This window comes from Sorex araneus, chromosome 4, assembly GCF_027595985.1.
Source record: "Sorex araneus isolate mSorAra2 chromosome 4, mSorAra2.pri, whole genome shotgun sequence".
Taxonomy (NCBI): Eukaryota; Metazoa; Chordata; class Mammalia; order Eulipotyphla; family Soricidae; genus Sorex; species Sorex araneus.
This window is the reverse complement of record NC_073305.1, coordinates 99,132,376-99,152,615: the sequence shown is the minus strand read 5'-3', so window position 1 is coordinate 99,152,615 and position 20,240 is coordinate 99,132,376. Positions and strand designations below refer to the sequence as shown.

At 36.5% G+C, this 20,240-nt stretch overlaps 1 protein-coding gene across 5 annotated transcripts in view; it reads right to left on the bottom strand.

Moving 5' to 3' along the window:
• The window catches only part of SMAP1 (small ArfGAP 1), a 132,903-nt gene that overhangs the window by 86,238 nt on the left and 26,425 nt on the right, over window positions 1-20,240 (bottom strand). For 4 of the 5 annotated variants that reach the window (XM_055134708.1, XM_055134710.1, XM_055134707.1 and 1 more), the window contains exon 2: window positions 3,966-4,099. In XM_055134708.1, coding sequence (XP_054990683.1) covers window positions 3,966-4,099 — 134 coding nt within the window. Of the gene's footprint in view, window positions 1-3,965; window positions 4,100-20,240 lie in introns of those variants that run through there. The other variant, XM_055134711.1, reaches the window with a different exon arrangement.

Here is a 20,240-nt window from a genome sequence, read left to right as displayed (position 1 = left end):
AGGCACCAGTAACGTCTCCATTGTGAGACTTGTTGTTAATGTTTTTGGCATATCAAATACGCCACAGGTAGCTTGCCAGGCTCTGCCGTGCGGGTAGGATACTCTCGGTAGCTTGCTGGGCTCTCCGAGAGGGACGAACAAATCGAACCTGGGAAAGTTTAAAAATCAATACAGGGAAACCTGAGAAGAAATTGGCCAGTGTAGGGTGATACAGTGCTCCCTTTATTTTCATTAGGGTGCTAAAGACACAATATAAATAGATGCCAAGATACATTAAATTCAGCATCTGTAGATTGTCCTTACTACAATTAAACCTCATCAGGGGCTGGAGCGATAGCAAAGCAGTTTGCTTTGCACGTGGCCGACATGGGTTCGATTCCCAGCATCCCATATGGTCCCCCAAGCACTGCCAGGAGTAATTCCTGAGTGCATGAGCCAGGAGTAACCCCTGTGCATCGCCGGGTGTGACCCAAAAAAGAAAAAAAAATCTCATCAAAAGTCAAGATACAAGTATACTTGGTTAAACGGAACATGTACCTAACACCATAGGAAATTTAAATTAAAAATGAACTTAAATCTAAATAAAGAGCAACCTCAGTATACAACTAAGATGATTACTAACAATTCATCTCACAATATCTTATATTCATTGTTATTTACAAAATTACCTTTTGCAAATACACTTAAAAGCAATTAATCCATATTCAATGATACCGAAAAACAGATGACTTTGTTTACTTTTAGTACATTTAACAATCAACTTATCACAAAAGATTCACTAAGACACTAAATCAGAAAGATTTTCATGGTGAGTACTACTGGAAACTTATTACAATGATGAAATGGATTACTAGCAAGTGACATGCTGACATTAGTGTTTAAATGTGCCAAATGTTGTTCTAAATATTTTATCCATATTAACTCATCTCACAGCAATCCACAAAAATATTTATTATTGCCATTCCGAATTCATAAATGCAGAAACTGAGGCACACTGAGATTAAGCATCCAATCAAGATCACCCTGTCAGTCTGCCTGGAATGACAGTTTTTCTAAACCACCTTGTTTATATCTTTCTAGAAATTGTTTAGGCAAAAATAGAAGTTGTGCTGTGTAGAATATAACTTAGGGTTTTCAACAATTGCTTCACTTTCACCAATTACTTACTCATTTAGTTACTCATTACTTACTGCAGAGTAGTCCCAGAGAGATTTTTAATGAACACTGGCTTTGCTAGTTCAGTAGTAATAAAACTGGCCACAAGAATATTAAATGATTCATCTGTCTCTATGGTTAAGTTTCTTAATCACATTTTAATTTAAAACTTTGTCCACCAATTTGGTGAGGAAGGAGGGAAGCAGAGGTAAGGAAGGACACCCAAGCAATATTCAAGGTGCGGGGGACCACTCCCATGATTCTTAGCAATTCAATGTTACGGTATAAGGACGCAGCCCTACTTAGGCACTGAAATATCAGGGACCCATGTGCCATCCAAATAGGGCTTGGAAGCTACCAGGGCCACACCTGGTGGTACTTGGGGGCCTCCAGGAATATACCCAGTGATGCTCAGAGAGCCATGTGGTAGGAGTAACCTGGGTTCAAGTGCCTGTACTATCTCCCTAGTCAAACTTTTAAGTGGGGGGCATCCTAACTTTATTTCTCAACATGATATACCTAGAAAAGGAGCTCTGTGGTTTAAAAAGCCATTCAAGGACAGTCTCTCCAAATACTAATCAAAGTTCTGCATTCCAAAGTTGTAACTCTTATTTTAAGAATCTGAAAGCTAGAAAAATACAGTGATTAAATATAATTTCAGAAACTGTATGTTATTTAATATCAATTTTCAAAATTCTTGCATGGGGGAAGAGCTCTGAGTGGGTACTTGCATGAGACTAACCCGGGTTTACTCTTGGCACTGCAACTGGTCCCCTGAGCAGTGGGATCCCTGAGTGCAGAGCCAAAGGTAAGCCCTGAGCACAGTCACAGGGGGATCAAAAACAAAACACAAAATTCTTAGATATTTCATAACGTACTATCTTGCTGTACTTGCATACCTACTTCACATACAACCATTGAACTACAGCCCTCTAACTGCAAACTCTGAGCTACAGAAAAAGAACAACTGTCCGCCTCAAAAAATCTGCTATTCAAACCCCTTCGAGAGCCTAGTTAAGAAAAATATTTCTGGATAACTGAACAGTTCAGGGATTTTGTTTTCAAACACCAAATTGCAATGTCAAACTACACAACATAATTTTTTGTAAACTAGAAACATCATGAAATCTTTTATCCCAGTTACTACAGGAATGTTATTTTTAAATTGCCTATATGTGAATTGCTCTAAAAAGTTGTTTCCTTAACTAGCAAATTTTCTCAAGGATCTCAAAAATATATTTCCATTTATGTCCTAACCAGACAAAAAGCTAAAAATAATAATAATCTATGACAAAACTAAGTTATGCTTTACTTTATAGTCTGAAGATCTCTATTCTTTATTTTCTTTCAAAAATTTTTAAAGTTTAGTATTTAAATATTTAAACCTTAGCTTTATTTAAAATTTTCTTCAGCACAAAGGTCTCAATCTAGAAGTTTTACTTCCCTTAATCTAATCTTACTTTTTTTATAACCAACTTTCCAGAGCAATAAATTCTATTCTTTGTATCTTATCTCTCTCCATTCTTGCCAATTTTTGTGGGTTTTTTTATTGTGAGGTATGTATGACTTATGACTAAGGTTCAATACATATATTAGTGTACTGAGCCATCACAATAACAGAAAACAATTTGAAAAGGGCATGAAAATAGTACTATAGACTATGTCCACTCTGGAGAAGTTCATGTTGAACATGCCTGTATTCTCTCTTGAAAATCTCATCTCTAAATTTCTCCATAAAATCTATTTTTTTCTCTTAGCTAAAAAAATTAATATAAGTTCTCTATAAATATAAAATAGAGCCGTATAAATAATCATTCTTATACTAGCAATCAACCTTAAGAATAATGAAGTATGATTTTAAGAATTTAAAACTGTTTAATTAAAAACTGCAAAACCTTAAAACTACAAATATATGTGTGTGTGTGTGTGTATATATATATCAAACAAAGCTAAGTCACACAAATCTAAACAATCAGAATGAGTGTTAATGGGGCTCTTTTAAATATTAGATCCCATCTTAAAATCAAGAACATTCTGCTAATCCTGTTATTTCGAGGTCTAGATGTGGTATATTCTTTATCTTTACCCAGGCTCCCTCTACTGACCATAATATAAAACAGATTACAAAATTATACTGGTAAATTTTATCAATATAAAAAAATTTCATTTTCAAATACTTCGAAATCAACGTTTTAGATGAAAGATTAAAGATTACTTCACTATAGGGCTGGAGCAATAGTACTGTGGATAAGGTGCTTTCTTTGCACACAACCAACTTAAATTCAATTCACAGCAACCATATAGTCCCCCAACCCCATCAGAAGTAACCCCAGAGCACAGAGTCAGGAATAAGCCCTCAGTACAGCCAGGTATGGCCCCAAAACAAAAACAAAAGATAATTTCACAATAAACCCAAGAAAAATAACTGCAAACTAACAGCTGAAATAACACAATTTAAATGTGGCATGTGTCATTTCAATATACTACTTTTATATGTATATTGATTTTATATGTATATTGATAAAAGTATAAAAATTATACTTTTATATGAATAAAGGATTAAAAATTTTTAATTCATTATAACTGGGGGACAGGAAGACGCTACTACCAGTTATTGTAAGCCTGGGACCACTATAGTCATGAAGAGGTTCTCAGGGACCAACACTACAGCAAGTGGTACTTGGAGGAGCACGTGGTGCTGAGGATCAAACCTAGGGCCTTGCACAGACAGGACGTGCTCTACCATTTAAGGATTGAATAACACCCCAGTTTTTAAATATTTAACAATTTCTCAGTAAAGGAATATTTACCTGAATCTGTTCTGGTGTCCATTGGTCTAGGTTGACTGACTTGACCCTGGATATATGAACCCCAAGATTTCTATGGATTCCAGCACATCTGATGCAAATAAACACACCAATATTCCAGGAAGCCCAACGGGGACCTAATTAAGGAGGGGAAAAAGAAAGAAAAGAAATAAAAAAAATTAAAATAAATATCTTGACAACATTTTGAGATACATATCATGCTTTCTAACACAATTATAATGGAGGCATATAGAACTGACAAACTCAAATTTCCAAATGTAAAGCAGCAGCTTGCTAATAAAACGTCTAGTTTGAAAGGTCACTTTTAAGAAACTTAGTGAGTTTAGTAATTTTGGCTTCCTGGAAATGTTCCCCGAAATCTAAGACTTTATAACTAATACACAAGAAGCTTTTTCATGCAAGAAAAAAAATAAGGAAACAGTGAAATAAGTTCTCTATTAGGAAATGAATTCCTTAAATGATTACTAACAAATAAAAAGATTTTAAAGCCACCTGGACTCTTGTAGTTTTTTTTTTCCAGTTCAGTTGCTCTAGTTACCCACATTTCATATACATAAATAAATTCAGTACTTTACTTCCACTTTCTTATTTAATTTAGCATGAGCACCTAAAGATCTAACCACCTAAAGAAAATAGGATTTTCATCTTTTTTATGGTAAACTACTTCTCCATTAAGTATAGTTTTAGGGCTGGAGAGATAATACAATGGGCAGGAAATTTGCCTTACATGTGGCTTACCCAGGTTCAGTAGAACCAATCCCCAAGCACTGCTAGGTATGGGCCAAAAACAAAAAAGAAACAAACAGAAAGTATGTATTACAGCTTCTTTGTCTAGTTATCTGCTGAAAAATGTTAGCTGGATTTCACTTTGAAATTGATTTCAAAATATTTCACGTTTACACGAGAAATACATAATAAAATTTGATAAGGTATGAATTTCAGTACATTAACTGGTATAAAATGATTCTAACAGGATCAAACCAAACATAAGAAATCATTAATGTCAAAAGCAGCTGGTACAAAACTGTTGATAAAGTCATACAAAAACTAAAATTAACAAAATATATGACACGACAGAAAATATGTAAGATTCCTAATCCTAAATTTTGTTCTAATATTACCCTAGTTCCCAACAACATAACTCCAGGAATATTGTTTACTATTCCCTGGATCTAAACATTAGTAACACAATAACTCTACTCCAAAATTCTAAAAAATACTCTTAACAATGTAATTTTTAAAAATGGCGTGGAAAACTTAATTAAAATATGATGCCATTATTGTATCACAAAGACTTAAATTTTACTACTTGTTAACAGGAAAGCGCTAATTAAATAAGAATAAGGTTATGCAATTTTTTAAGTTTGAATTAAGAAAACACTTAACATATATGGAAAAACTAACAGAATAAATAGCAATACAATTTGACCATTACTAATGAACCTGCTTTCATTTCTCTTTTAAACAGAACCAATGGCAAGTGGAGTTCTCTATATCATCCCATTAAACAACTAGAAAATTTCTTCTGCAACAGTTTAATATGTCTGGCCCACATAAAAATATGCAGGAAGGCAAATCTTAAAAATGGCTAACAGTAAATACGATCTTCACTAAAAACAAAGAATTTGCTATTATTAACTTGAAGTAAAAACCTGCTGTGTGTGTGTTGGAGAAGGGGGGTTTCCTGGTGCTGAGGAGCAAACGCAGAGCACACATCAGAAACACGCACTACTGCTTTTTTACTCTATGGTTTAATTATTTTATTTGTTTCTGCTGTCAGAAAACAAGTTGGTAGTTATAATAAAGAAGATTCTTCAACCACAAATGAATAAAGTAGCCAAAAGAGCAGAAATTTTGACTATTTAAGGACCTGTGGTATATGAAGACCGTTCTATTCTGCAGTAAACACACAGAATAATATAGTATCTATTCTGCAGTAAACACACATAACGCAAAAGAGTATTATAGTAAGGGAAAATATTATTCAAGAAACATGTCATTTGGTCAGATCCATGTCAAATTTTTTTTCTCAATTTGTCCCTAAAACAAAAAGTTCAAGGTCACTGCTGACTCTACCATTTCATTATTGTATGAATATGGATGTCCTTCCTAAGCTTTAGCTGATCTGTGAAATGGTACTGAAAATAGAAATTTAATAGTGATTACAAAAAATGTTAATGCACATAAAACAAAGTATATTATATAATTAAGTCTTGATGAGTACTAATTTTTAATAATAGTTTTGAATTAAGAGGTTCAGTAGCTAAGATTTTTCATTTTAAGGGGCAAAGGACATACTTCAAAAAAGGGAGAATAGTCCAAAGGGCTGAAGCATATACCTGTCATGTAGAGCCCAGGGTTCAAATCCTGGCACTACTGGGCCCCCCAAGCACCACTAGGGTTACACAGGTGGCCTCCAACACTACTGAGAATGAGGAGAACCAGGTTATCTATCCCCAGGAGCAGCCCTGGCCTGCTGTATAGCAGACTCCCCATCCCAAGAAAGGATTTTTCATTGTAATAATGATGTGATATTATGTGGCTCAATAATCAGACCGGGCAAGAGAAATCACTTGCCTTGCATGTAGTTGAGTGGGTTTTGATCCCTGGGCACCTTGTTTCATCCCCGAAGCACTACCATGAGTGATCCCTGAGTGCAGTCAGAAGCAAGTCTAAGCACAGCAAGATGTGGCCCCAAACAAAATCAAACCAATAAACCCCAACAATAAACGTTTCTTAAAGAAATAAGACATTCCATTTTCCTGTCAAAATTTTGAGTTTTGATGCCTGATTTCTTTTTATTTCTATTTACCATTATCCAAAACATTTCTGTCTTCCTGACAGAATGACCTGACTTCCAGAATGATCAAGTCAAGTCATTCTGACGCCCTCAGACCCACATTCCTAGGTAAAAATTCCAAACTGGCAAGAGAATAGCTCTTATACAAAGACAGACCTAGATTTAAATAACCAGACACTACACAGACAAATCAAACCAACTAAACCTCAATTTCACAAGTAAAAAATAAGGTAGTTCTTCAAGGTCTCTTGGCATTAACAGGCAAGGACATAAGCACCTAGCATTTTTTAAAAACTACATAGCCAACTCTCTCCCACTAAGACCACCTTGTCACTCCTTAACCACTTTAAGTACTTGACTGTGCCCACCTGCAGCAGCATACTCTGATCAAGTGTGATTAAATCTTAAAGAAAACTGTCTTATACTAATATAAAATGCCAGGAGTTCAAAGGAAGAAAAAAGATCACTATGAGATGAAGTACTTGGAGGAGCTTCATTCAAATGCAGGCTCATGAATGCAGTTTAACTCTGAAGTGGGCCAGGGAAGACGGATGTGATTAACAATGAGCAGAAATGACTTAGGAGGTTAACTATTCATTCATTCTTGCATTGATTCAATGTCATAAAAACAAAAATGTGCTGAATCCTTACTATGTGCCAAGAATTATCTAGATGCTGGCTATCCAAAGGAAAATAAAACATTAAAATACCTTCCCTTATAAACTACATATTCCAGTGGAGCAAGGCAGATAACAAGTTATATATGTATACCAAGTCAGACTGTGATCAAAGCTGTGAAGAAAAGAAATTAAATTCAATGGTTAAAAAAAAAAAAAACAGGAAGTGCTTAGGAAAAAGATGAGATGCTATGTCAAATACAATGGTTAGTAAATTCAAAACTGATAAAATGGCACTTTAGCAGAGCCCTAAAACATAAGTCAGTTAGACAGACACCTTGGAAAATGGTTTGAGACAGAAAAAATAGCAAGCACAAAGACCCTGAGGTTATTTCAATGGTAGACATGGAAACACATAGCATCTTTGATCAATAGCTCCTAACAAAAACCAATGGATGAATCACATACAGGAAAATACAGGCTGCAGATATTGTAAAATATAAGCAAAAGATATTGCCTTGACTTCCAAATTTAATTTTATACCATTAACATGGAGTCACTGAACAATTTTGAAAAAAACAGTAAAATGAACAAAATCACATCTATATTCAACTTACTCCATGTGTGCTTCTTTGTGACCTATGAACAAAGAATTTTCAAAAATTTTTTTTAACCTTTAAATTCAATGTAACAAGTTTAAACATGAAGTAGAAAAGTTAAATAACTAGTGTCAATATATAGAGATGAACATATTAGAATCATTGTCTTTTTAAAAAAAAAATAAAAAGCTTTGAGAACCTATATGAAGTTCCTCCCCACGAGTTGTTCCTTTTCCTTTCTCTTCCACTTTCCAATAAACTTTTCTACTTTCTAAAATTAAATAAATTTGTGGGGCTGGAGAGATAGCACAGCAGGTAGGGCGTTTGCCTTGCACGCGCCCGACCCGGGTTCAAATCCCAGCATCCCATATGGTCCCCTGAGCACGGCCAGGGGTAATTCCTGAGTGCAGAGTCAGGAGTAACCCCTGTGCATCGCCAGGTATGACCCAAAAAGCTAAATAAGTAAATAAATAAATAAATAAATAATGAATTTGAAAAGATTTGATTTAGAAAATGTAGCAATCTCAGTGATAATGACCTTCTGAATCCATTACTTAGTTTAATCACTCTCTTGTCTTCCAAATTCACAAATAATAAAAATGGCTAACTACAATATGCCCATTTAGAGTCTCTGATATCAGTTTTTTAAAAAATCAAAACATTGATATATCAACATTTTAATAAGTGTCATTACAGAATTTATAGACCTTATTTGCATTTTTAGCATGAGGAATAAATGCTAAGACAAAGTCAAGTTCTGTACCAGTTTGAAAATAGCAAGCTATAATTATACAAACAGATGTTTTCAATAGAACAAAATAGAATGGGATGATCTCTGTATCATAGTTTTAATAATATGGTACAAAGTATAATTAAATGTTTTCATCTAACTTAAAACTGTGACATAAGTAACATCAAATTTGTAAGAACATATTTAAGATATTTTTCTCTATAAACTGATTTAGTGTGCAAAAAAGTGGATTAACTTGTTTGCATCTTTTCTGTAAGCAAAATTAGTCCTGGAGACGCCCTCGGCCCAAATGAGATCCGGAGCAGCCACTCAGGACACGGTCCCTCTGCTCCTTAAAGACTATGATCCGGGAGGTCTACTAACCCATTTTGGCACCCAGAGACTTATAGAAATGCATCTAGAATGTAAACTGAGCTAAAACAACAGAAATCGGCTATAGCAGCCGCATGAGATACTATAATATTCATTTTCAGCAATGGAAAACAAACTATCAAATGGGTCCTTTTTTGCAGGTTTGATTGTTGGGGGAAAAATCCAAATAATAACAGTCAGTTCTCTGCTGAAATATTGAATGTATCCAAAGTATAGAGAGAATAAAGTGACGATCATTGGCCACTCAAGTGCGGGGGAGGTTTGGGAGGGGGTATGTTGGGGTTCTTGGTGGGGGAACAGGTGCACTGGTGAAGGGATGGGGGTTTGATCATTATATGACTGAGATTTAAACCTGAAAGCTTTGTAACTTTTGTCACGGTGATTCAATAAAATAAAATAAATATATTTTTTTAAAAAGTCCTGGAGGGCCGGATCAATAGCACAGCGGGTAGGGTGTTTGCCTTGCAGGCGGCCGACCTGGGTTCGATCCCCCCCGGCATCCCATATGGTCCCCCAAGCACCGCCAGGAGTAGTTCCTGAGTGCAAAGCCAGGAATAACCCCTAAGCATCGCTGGGTGTGACCCAAAAAGAAAAAAAAAAAAAGTCCTGGAACTGACACAAGCAGTACTCCAACTACAGAACACTAGAACAGTGGCAATATCAATAGTTTCCTGATTTTCCCCTATGTGTCAGCAGGGGTGTCAGTAGCTCAATGGAGTTATTTTAAGTGTAAATTCTCTTCAAAGGCTAGGAATGTTTCAGTTTCAGTAAAAAGAAACATATACTTGAAAAGCAATCTGTTTCTACTGCTCTCTGTACAACAAATAGAATGCTTGCCTTGCATGTGGTGGAACCAGATATGGTTCCCAAAACCCGGAGCACAGAGCCAGAAGTAAGCCCTAAGCATGGCTCCATGTGGCTATGAAATCAAAAATAAAAATTTCAAGCAAACTTCATGTTATCTAGTGTCCAATACAGAATAAGCATTCTAGAGGCAAGAAAATGCAATCCAAAAAAAAAAAAAAAGAGAGATGAAAAAGCATTAAATTGAAACGGAACCAAAACAATACGAGGAAAAGATTAGTAATCAAGGACATTGAAAACATTAACTCTGAGTTGGAGATGTCAAAAACAGCACGAGAAAGACTGAAGTAGTAGAGACACAGAGCACATATCCCAAATCTAACTGCTAGTGATTCAGACTATAAAACCCAAGATTTAAAATGGAAAAGAAAAGAAAAACACACGGGTTAGAATTTACAATAGATTAAGTTATACAGAAAATAAAGATGATGGAATCTGAAGGGTTGGAAAGATAGCAGAGTGGGTAGGGCATTGCCTTGCACAAAACACACCAGGTTCTCATCTCCAGCACCACATACAGTCCCCCAGCCGCACCAGGAGTGATCCCTGAGCATAACTGATGTAGGCCCCAAACAGCCCCCCCAAAAAAGGAGTGGGGTCAAATTTTATGTCCAACAATTTTAGCAGCCTAATTGATAAGGACATCTCTGAATTAGAGAAAGATGTCAGGAAGAAAGTGTTTAAAGAAATAATCGCAGGCCTTTCCATTATTTTTTTGTTAGCTATAAACCAGTAAAACCAGGAATCTCAAAGAATCCCAACAAATTGAGAAAATGACACAAAAGTACACCTTAACAAAGCTGAATAAAACAAATAAAGAAAAATCTTATAGGTAACTGAGAGAAAACGGACACATTATGTACAATGAAAATAAACATAAGATGATCCATTTCCCATAAAAGGTAGAAGACAGTGTAACAAAATGCTAAAAGTATTAAAAGCCAAACATTGTCCATCCTGAATTGTTTACCTGTTAATTTAAAATATCTGTTAGCATATCTGTTAAGATTCAAAAACAAAAGTGGCAAAGATTAAGTCAGAAATCACTGAAATAAAAACTGACAAAAATCAATAAGTAAAAAATGTGACTCAGACTATTAATAAGTAAAAAATGTGACTCAGACTATTAATAGTATTAATAGATCTCTAGCCCTCTGCTAAGGAAAAAGAAAATATAAATAACCAATATCAAAAATGAGAGATGTGACATCGTTATGAATTAGGGACATTAGAATTATAGGCAAATATTAAATTTAAGGTAGTAAGTTAGCCAATTTCTTCAGACAAAAGTAGTTTTCTATTGGAAAAGATTACCTAAATATCTTATTATAAAATAATGAAACTGTAGCTTAAGTCCTTTCAGAAATAAGACAAACAAAACTCCTCCAGCCACAGATGGCTTCACTAGGAAAATCTTTTGAACATTAAGAAACAAAACAAATTCTACATAAACTACTCAGAAAACTGGAAAATTATAAAAGGAGTAGGGTATCATTTTGCAATTCTATGAGATCATTCTAATAACCAAATACCCTTCATTTTTTAACATTAGCAAGTGGATTTTTAGAAAATATAGAAATATATAATAAAAAGTATACTATAATAAAGTATAGTTTCTGCCTAACATATAAGGTTAATTTAAGATCAATTTGTGATTCTCTATATAAAAAATTAGGAAAGAAAAACTAAATAATCTCAACAAATAAAAAAGTTGATAAATTCCAACAAACATTTCTGATTTAAAAATAAATAAGATAGGGGCTGGAGCGACAGCACAGCAGGTAGAGCATTTGCCTTGCATGCGGCTGACCCAAGTTCAATTTCCAGCATCCCATATGGTCCCCCAAGCACCACCAGGAGTAATTCCTGAGTGCATGAGCCACTCAGCATTGCCTAGTGCTACCCAAAAAAGAAAAAAAAATCAAAATTAAAATAAATAATAACTGGGATCATCCACGATATAAAGTATATGAGGTAAAAAATGCATGAGGTCCTCGGTTCTATCTTCAGTATAAATGGATAGATAAAACTAATAATAAATAATATTTCAAAATAGGAAAAAATGGGGCTGGAGTGATAGCACAGTGGGTAGGGCGTTTCCCTTGCATGCGGCCGACCCAGGTTCAAATCCAGCATCCCATATGGTCCCCTGAGCACCGCCAGGGGTGATTCCTGAGTGCATGAGCCAGGAGTGACCCCTGTGCATTCTGTGTGTGACCCAAAAAGCAAAAAAAAAAAAAAAAAAAAGGAAAAAAAATGAATAAAATTTCAAAATGGGACCTTTCTTAACTTGAATAAAAACATGAAAAACCCATACTAAAATCTTATCTAAGAACAAATGATTTACTCATTTACTTCAAGAACAAGGTAAGCATAAACCTATTCTTATCACTTCTATATTAGTAAAGATTCTAAGTAGTAAAATAAGGTAAGCAAGGTATGAAGGGGACCTAAATTAGTCAAAAAAACTTGGAAAAGCATAACAAAGTTTATGCCACTTGACTTTATAAAACTATAGTAATAATGACATTAAAATCGTAGAATTACCATAAAAGTAGATGAGATCTCAACGGGAGCTCTCCAGCCTGGTTCCCAGCCTAGAATTTTCTCTCCAGCCTCCAACCCTAAAGATTGGTCTCTTACAGTTATTGATTTGAAAGACTTTTTATTCTATCCCTACTGCTATTTTCTGTTGCCTCTTAATAATCACTTCCCAATGTGCTGCTATCACTGAACAGTACAGTCTCAAAGAGTTCTACTGTGTGTATCAGTATTTTGTTGATTTGATTTTGCGTCCAGTAAGGCAGGGCTTTTCTGATGTTTACATTGTTCATTATGTATATTGTTGGCTTGTGCATCAGAAACTGTCAAAGAGGCTTTATGAGAAAGTTAGATTGTCTGTTGCCAGCTTGCCACTGGCTTTGGAAAAAGCACATTCAATTTTCTTATGAACATTAGGACATATTTTAGAGAGCACTACAGTGCACCTCCCCCCCCCAAATTAACCCTTTGTATGAATAAAATAACTATTAAATCACTTCCAGAAATTGGTGGGTAACAAAAACCAGGTACATCCTGTTTTGGGAATTCCTAATTCTTCGAAAAATGATTCTGCTCCCAATAGCCCTAGATCTCTTCCCCTGAGGCTCTTAAAGAACAGGAACTTTTTACAAAGCAGCTTCTCTTAACAGAGATTTGATCCCCAAGAAAAATTTGCTGTTGGTATTTGCAACTGCCTCTTTTCCTAAGGCCACTCTGGCTCAGCTCTCAAGGCTCCTGGAGTGGATTTATCTTCACTATAAACAATCTTGCACTTCAGTTCCTTACATAGAACATACATAGTGGCTTCTTTAATTGTTAAAGGACACCTATGCACCAGAAATTTAAATGGATTTGATCCTCACTGACTTGCCTGCCCTCGGCCAATTGTGTCTTCCATTTTTTGTGTTTTCCCTATTTCAAAAGTCCCTGTTCAAGTGCCACTTTGTGATTTCTCTAGCAACTCCCCAGGAACATGAGGACGATTCCTCCAGTTAGGGATAATGGATGCTCAAGACTACAATATGCTTCATAGCCGAGACACTGCCACCCACACAGGACATAGACATATAGTCATATGACAAAGTTTATTAGGAAAGGCAACGGTTAAGTAGAGGTGCAGGAATGTGCCTACAAACAGGTGATGGACAGAAGGGGGGGTGTTAAGGCTAGGAAGAAGCTGCTGGGGCACTGTCCTTGAAGCTCTAAAGCAAGGGCAAGGCTGAAATATTGCTGACACCCAAAGATGTCTGCTTTCCACATCCTAAGCCATCAGCCACCGTGAACAGCAAGGCCAAGTATTGTATGTTATTCTCTGCAGTGTCAGGTTTCCCCAGCATTAGCCGGGTTCCCTAAGAATTTAAGACTTGGGCGTTCCACACAGGCCCTGTGCCCTCTAGTGGTCAAGAGGGGCTGTGTCAGGGAGAACAACAAGATGAATGAGCACAGTAAAACCCAAAAATACCTTTAGGCATATATAGTGAATTAAAAAATCAGAAAACTGATTTTTTAATAAATGTGGAAAACCAAAGAAGAAGAAAGGATAACTTTTCAAAGACAAAAATATAACTTTTCAGGAAGTGATATTATAGAGGCCCTGGGAGAAAAAGTAACCTTACATGCACTGTATCAGATACAAAAATAATTCAAAATATGTCTTGGCCATAAACTTAAACACATTTCCCTTAGGGAAAAGAATTCTTAAATTTAAAAAAATCCTCAGGATTTGGGTTAGGGAGAAATACTGACTAGCTAAAAACACAATTCATAAAAACAAAAATTAAAACTGGAACTCATCAAAATGTTTAAAGTACTTCCTCTGTAAAAGACCATGTGCAGAGGACATAAAGAAAAATCTACAGAATACAATACATGCACATATGTGACAAAGAACTGTATTTCAGGATATATACACTCACAATATTTTAAAATGTTGATATTGTGGAAAGCTATGCATGAGCCAGGAGCAAAGGGAAATCTCTGTACCTCCTGATCAATTTTGCTGTGAATCAAAATTGCTCGAATCAATAAAGTCTATTTAAAAATTCAACACTTAAAAAAAAAAAATTCAACAGTGGGGCTAGAGCGATAGCACAGCGGGTAGGGTGTCTGACTTGCACTCGGCCGAACTGGGTTCGATTCCCAGCATCCCATATGGTCCCCTGAGCACCGCCAGGGGCAAATCCTGAGTTCACAGCCAGGAGTAACCCCTGTGCATTGCTGGATGTGACCCAAAAAGCAAAAAAAAAAAAAAAACAAACAGTAAAGCAAGTCAAGAAAGAGGAAAATGAACAAATAATTCACTAAAAAAAGATATACAAATGGTTGGGGAAAAAAGCACTTAAAAAGTATAAAAGTATAAAATCATTAGCATTAAGGACATGCAAATCAAAATCACTATCTATATACACCCAACAGAATAGTTAAAAGCAAATAAGAGCAACACCACCAAGTACTGACAAGATGCAGAGACACTGATCATTCATTACATTGCCAACAGGATGGTAAAATAACACACACCTTTTGGAGGTTCTGCAGTTTTGTGACACTGTGGTTTGCAACATTGGTAATGACAGTTTCGTGCATTACAGCGTCACACCACCACACTCTCCTCCAGCAGTCTCTTCTCTCCACCAGTCCCAAGAACTCTTCCCATTCACTTCTTCTGCCCCCATGTAAGCTCAGTTCTGTAGACCAACTCATGTGAAAGTGATATGTAGCATCATTTTTGGAAAATGTAAGATAAATTGTTAATTCAGAAAGTGGTTAACCCCATTAAAATTTTTTAATTAGAACAGCACTGTCAACTGAACTTCATGTGACATGGAAATATCCTTTAATCTGCATTATTCAACAATGTGCTACAAGTCACACATACATTTAGCCAGTAGAATAAATGAACTGAATATTTAAACAATTAAATGCCCAAGTGCTAGTGGCTATCACACTGGAAAGGCCAGGTAAAGAACTTACAAAAAATTTAATATGAAATGTTTACATTATTTATAAACACAGTGATCAATGTAGTTAGTATTTCTCATCGATGATACTACTGGCCACTTGAGTACAGTAGTTCATTGTGTGTGTGTGTGTGTGTGTGTGTGTGTGACCTAAAGTGGTTATACTACTTTTAAGCAATAAATACATTTTTCCCAAACTGAATTCTATGGTCACTCTTCCAAAGTATTAAAACTACTCATAGCAGTAATGCATTTTCACCAGAAGAGGGCAGATAAATGTTTACATCACAAACCACTTTCAAATGCTTAAGTCCACTGTATTGAATCAAAGTCTTAGTGTTAAAATCGAAAAACGCATTTCTTAAATGAGGGGGAAATTTGTGCAGTTTATAAGCCAGAAAAGAGTGCAAGAGATAAGCGACTTTCTTGCCTGCAGCTGACTACAGTTTAAACTCCCAGCAATAATCACCGTCAGTCCCTGGCCAGAGCACTGCCAGAAGTCCCCCTGAGCACAAAGGCAGTAATAGCCCCTGCGCATTGACAAGTGTGATCCACTTCCCTTCTCCAAAAACAAGTATTCTTCGAAAATAAAAGATAATATCATCTAATTACAGGTTTAGATATTTGGGTTGTTTTCATATCCTGGATATTATACTAAGCACTTAAGCACTCAATGAACATAGGCATAATCTATATCTTTCTTAATTAATGCTTTTGTATCCTTGAAAAAAATGTCAAATGTAAAGAATAAATAAAGGACATTTCCTCAGGAAACAGTTGTCAATTTTATCAGAATTAGCTAACTATAAACTCCCAAATGAATAACTAAATAACCTTGACAAAACGTCAACCAAGTTTATCATCCAAGCCAGTTATATATTTCAATGTGCATGTTTTAACTATATTCCCTTGTCTACAAAATAAATCCTAAACAATTTCTCCCAGAGTATAAAAGTTGTAAGCATTCCATGGGAAAATAAAGCATTTTGCAAAGGTAACTTAAACACAGACGGGCTGGAGCACAGCGGTTGAGCTTTCGCCTTTCACGCGGCCAACCCGTGTTCGATTCCTCCGCCCCTCTCGGAGAGCCCGCACCGCAGAGCCTGGCAAGCTACCCGTGCATATTGGATATGCCAAAAACAGTAACAATAAGTCTCTCAATGAGACGTTACTGGTGCCCGCTCAAACAAATCAATGAGCAACGAACGGAATGACAGTGACAGTGACAACTTAAACACAGAAGACAAAGTAATGAAACTGTCAAAGAAGCTAAGCAAATATGAAAAGGTCTGCCTGAGAAAAACTGGAGAGATGAAACAAACCAATGCTTGAATATCAATACTTCACAGTCTTGACTTTCATAACAGGTAGAACGGAGACTCTGAAGCAGTTTGGGTTTGGCCTCACCAACAGAATCTTTTACAAGAGTCTTGAAAATAGTTTATAAATGTCTTATTAAAATTATCAACCCTCTTTATCTGTTTCATGTAATTTTTATGACTATACCTCTTCTTTTTATAATAAAAAAATTAGTCACAGTGAATTGCAGAGTTACAAAGTTACTCATTAGTAAGTTTCAGGTGTACTGTGTTCCAATACCAACCCCCTCACCACGGTCTACTTCCCTCCACCAATGTCCAATTTCCCTCTGTCTCCCCGCCCACACACAGCCAGCCTCTAGGGTACTTTCCCCCTACACCTTGTCCTAGCATTCCCTTCCCTAAATTATCCCCTCCCATGCCCACCCCTTGATATTCAATGGTAAGCTTCCTACTGAAGACTAGTTCTGCTTTTTGTTTCTAATGCCTTTTGGAATTTGTTATTCCCTTGCAAATTTCCTTTATATCCCACAGGAGAGATCATTCTTTCTCCGTCTGGCTAACTACAATCAACATGATACTCTACAAATCCATCCATGTAGCAAATTGTTATGGATCTATCTAGTTTAGTAGTATTCCATTGTTTAAGTATGTACCATAGTTTCTTTATCCAATCATCTGTTCTTGGACACTTGGGGTGTTTCCAGGTTTGGGCTACTGCAGTACTGAATAGTACTGCAATGAACATAGGAGTGCAGATGTCTTTTCTGCATTATGCTTTTGGACCCTTGTGGTATATTCCCAGGACTGGTACTGCTGGGTCATATGGAAGCTCAACTACTAGGTTTTTAAGTAATTGATTTAACATACAGACTTTCAAAAAAGGCTGGATCAGTTGATATTCCCACTAACAGTAAATAAGGGTAGCATTTTCCCCACATCCTCACCAACACTGGATGTTACGGTTCTTTCTGATGAGTGCCAGTCTCTGGTGTGAGGTGGTTATCTGGTTGTTTTGATTTGCATTTCCTTGATTATCAGTTATATAGAGCGTTTTTTCCTATGCCTCTTGGCCATTTGTATTTCTTTTTTGAATCAGTTTCTATTCATCTCTTCCCCCATTTTTTAATGGGTTGGATTTTATTCTTGTAGAGTTATGCCAGTGCTTTATATATTTTAGAAATTATCCCTTTATCAAATGAGTGGTGGGCAAATAGTTCTTCTCATCACTAGCTTGGTCAGTTGCGTTTCATCCTTAAAAGATGCTTCAAGATTCAATGACAGAGAGGGTTTGGGCAATATTTTACTCTACATAGCCAAAAGACTTTGGCTCATATCAAGGTCTTTAATAGATTTTGATTATACCTCTTCTCCAGAGGCTTTGCAATTCTGGTTTTCCCACAGTCTCCAAGGCCCCTATTTTGTGTCCTATGGCTGGCTCCCTAAAGTCTATGTCATCAACCCACTAATAGGCAAATTTATAACCAACTCAAAGCTTTAGCAAATATACCCATTCAATTCACTTCAAAATTTATAATCACTCCATTGTCTATGCCCCTCCTAAATTTCTTCCTGCTACCTGCCTCCTAGAAGTGTGCCAAGCATTTGCACTAAGTATATGTTCAAAGCTGTTTTTATCAGGTCCTGCCTACCCACAAGAACTTCGCCTCTCTTCTGAAAACTTCTCAAGAACTGCTCCTTGTACTGAAGTTCTTCCCCAACTCCGACTTAGTATTTTATACAAGTAACTTTTGTCTTTATCGTTAATGTCTTACAGCAAAGGCTCCTTAAAAGGCAGAGTAGGGGAGGCGCAGAAATAATATAATAAAGAAAGTACTTGATTGTGTAGCCTGTTTGATCCCTAGGACCCCACATGGTCACCCAAGTACCTCCACGAGTAATCTCTGACTCAAGAGTAAGCCCGGAGTACTGCCAGGTGTGGTCAAAAGAACAATAGGAAAGGTTCTGCTTTATCCTCTTACGGAAGGAACAAGGAAGGAAGGAAGGAAGGAAGGAAGGAAGGAAGGAAGGAAGGAAGGAAGGAAGGAAGGAAGGAAGGAAGGAAGGAAGGAAGGAAGGAAGGAAGGAAGGAAGGAAGGAAGGAAGGGGGAGGGAGGGAGGGAGGGAGGGAGGGAGGGAGGGAGGGAGGGAGGGGGGAGGGAAGGAAGAAGGAAGGAAGGAAGGAAGGAAGGAAGGAAGGAAGGAAGGAAGGAAGGAAGGAAGGAAGGAAGGAAGGAAGGAAGGAAGGAAGGAAGGAAGGAAGGAGAAGAAAGAAAGAAAGAAAGAAAGAAAGAAAGAAAGAAAGAAAGAAAGAAAGAAAGAAAGAAAGAAAGAAAGAAAGAAAGAAAGAAAGAAAGAAAGAAAGAAAGAAAGAAAGAAAGAAAGAAAAGAGAGAGGGAGGGAGGGATGGAGGGAGCGAGGGAGGAAGGGAGGGAGGAAGGAAGGAGAGAGACTGCTTTTCCTGATCCTGCCATATTTTTATGTCCAGAAATTTGCTCAGTTGTTTAACAAACAAAACATAATTCACATGCATTTTTCTGTAATGTAGTAGAGTTTTTTGAGTACTGAAAGAAAAGCCTGACATAATTACTAACCTAATCAAAACCTCTCTTTTGTGCCAGACATTACTTCACAAGCTCAGAGTTAATCCTCACCACCTGGTGTTTGGGTATCACAATTTTACAAATAATGATACTGAGGTTTATAAATTTAAATATCACACTTCAATAAATAAATAAATACCACACTCCCCTTACAAGGAAAGAAGAGAAAGGATGGAAAGAGGGAGGCAGGGAGGGACAGAGAGAGGGGGAAAATGTTTGTTGCAGTAACGTTAGGATTAAGATTTTACTCAGAGAAGTCAGCCTTCAAAATTCATGCTTTTACGTACTGAAGTAAAGCACATCTGTGAAGCAATGAATCTGCCAATAGTCAAATGAGAGAAGAATACGAGAGAAAAATAATTATTACCAAAAGCTAGTTTTTAAAATTTTCCCCATCAAGCTAAGAAAAAAAAAGGCATATTAAATTCAAAATATCATAAGGACACTAAAAAATTTACAAGGTTCTGTATGGAACTGATAAAGTCTACACATAAGCATTCTATTATTTCTCAAATGCTCACTTACTCTGACAAAGATGAGGTAACCATCAAATGATCACCTCACTGTCCTAAAGTTTAAACCTAGTTAAATCTTTTCTTTGTTGAGGTGGTACAGCATCATTCAAAAATTCAAAGGGGGGCAAAGTGATAGCACAGCAGATAGGGCATTTGCCTTTCACACCACTGATCCAGGCTCAATCCCAGACACCACATATGGCCCACCCAAGTCCCTCTAGGAGTGATCCCTGAGTGCACAGCAAGAAGTAAATCCTGAGCACACCAAGTGAAACCAAAATTTTTTAAATGGGGGGAGGGGGGTGCTTTCAAAAGATTA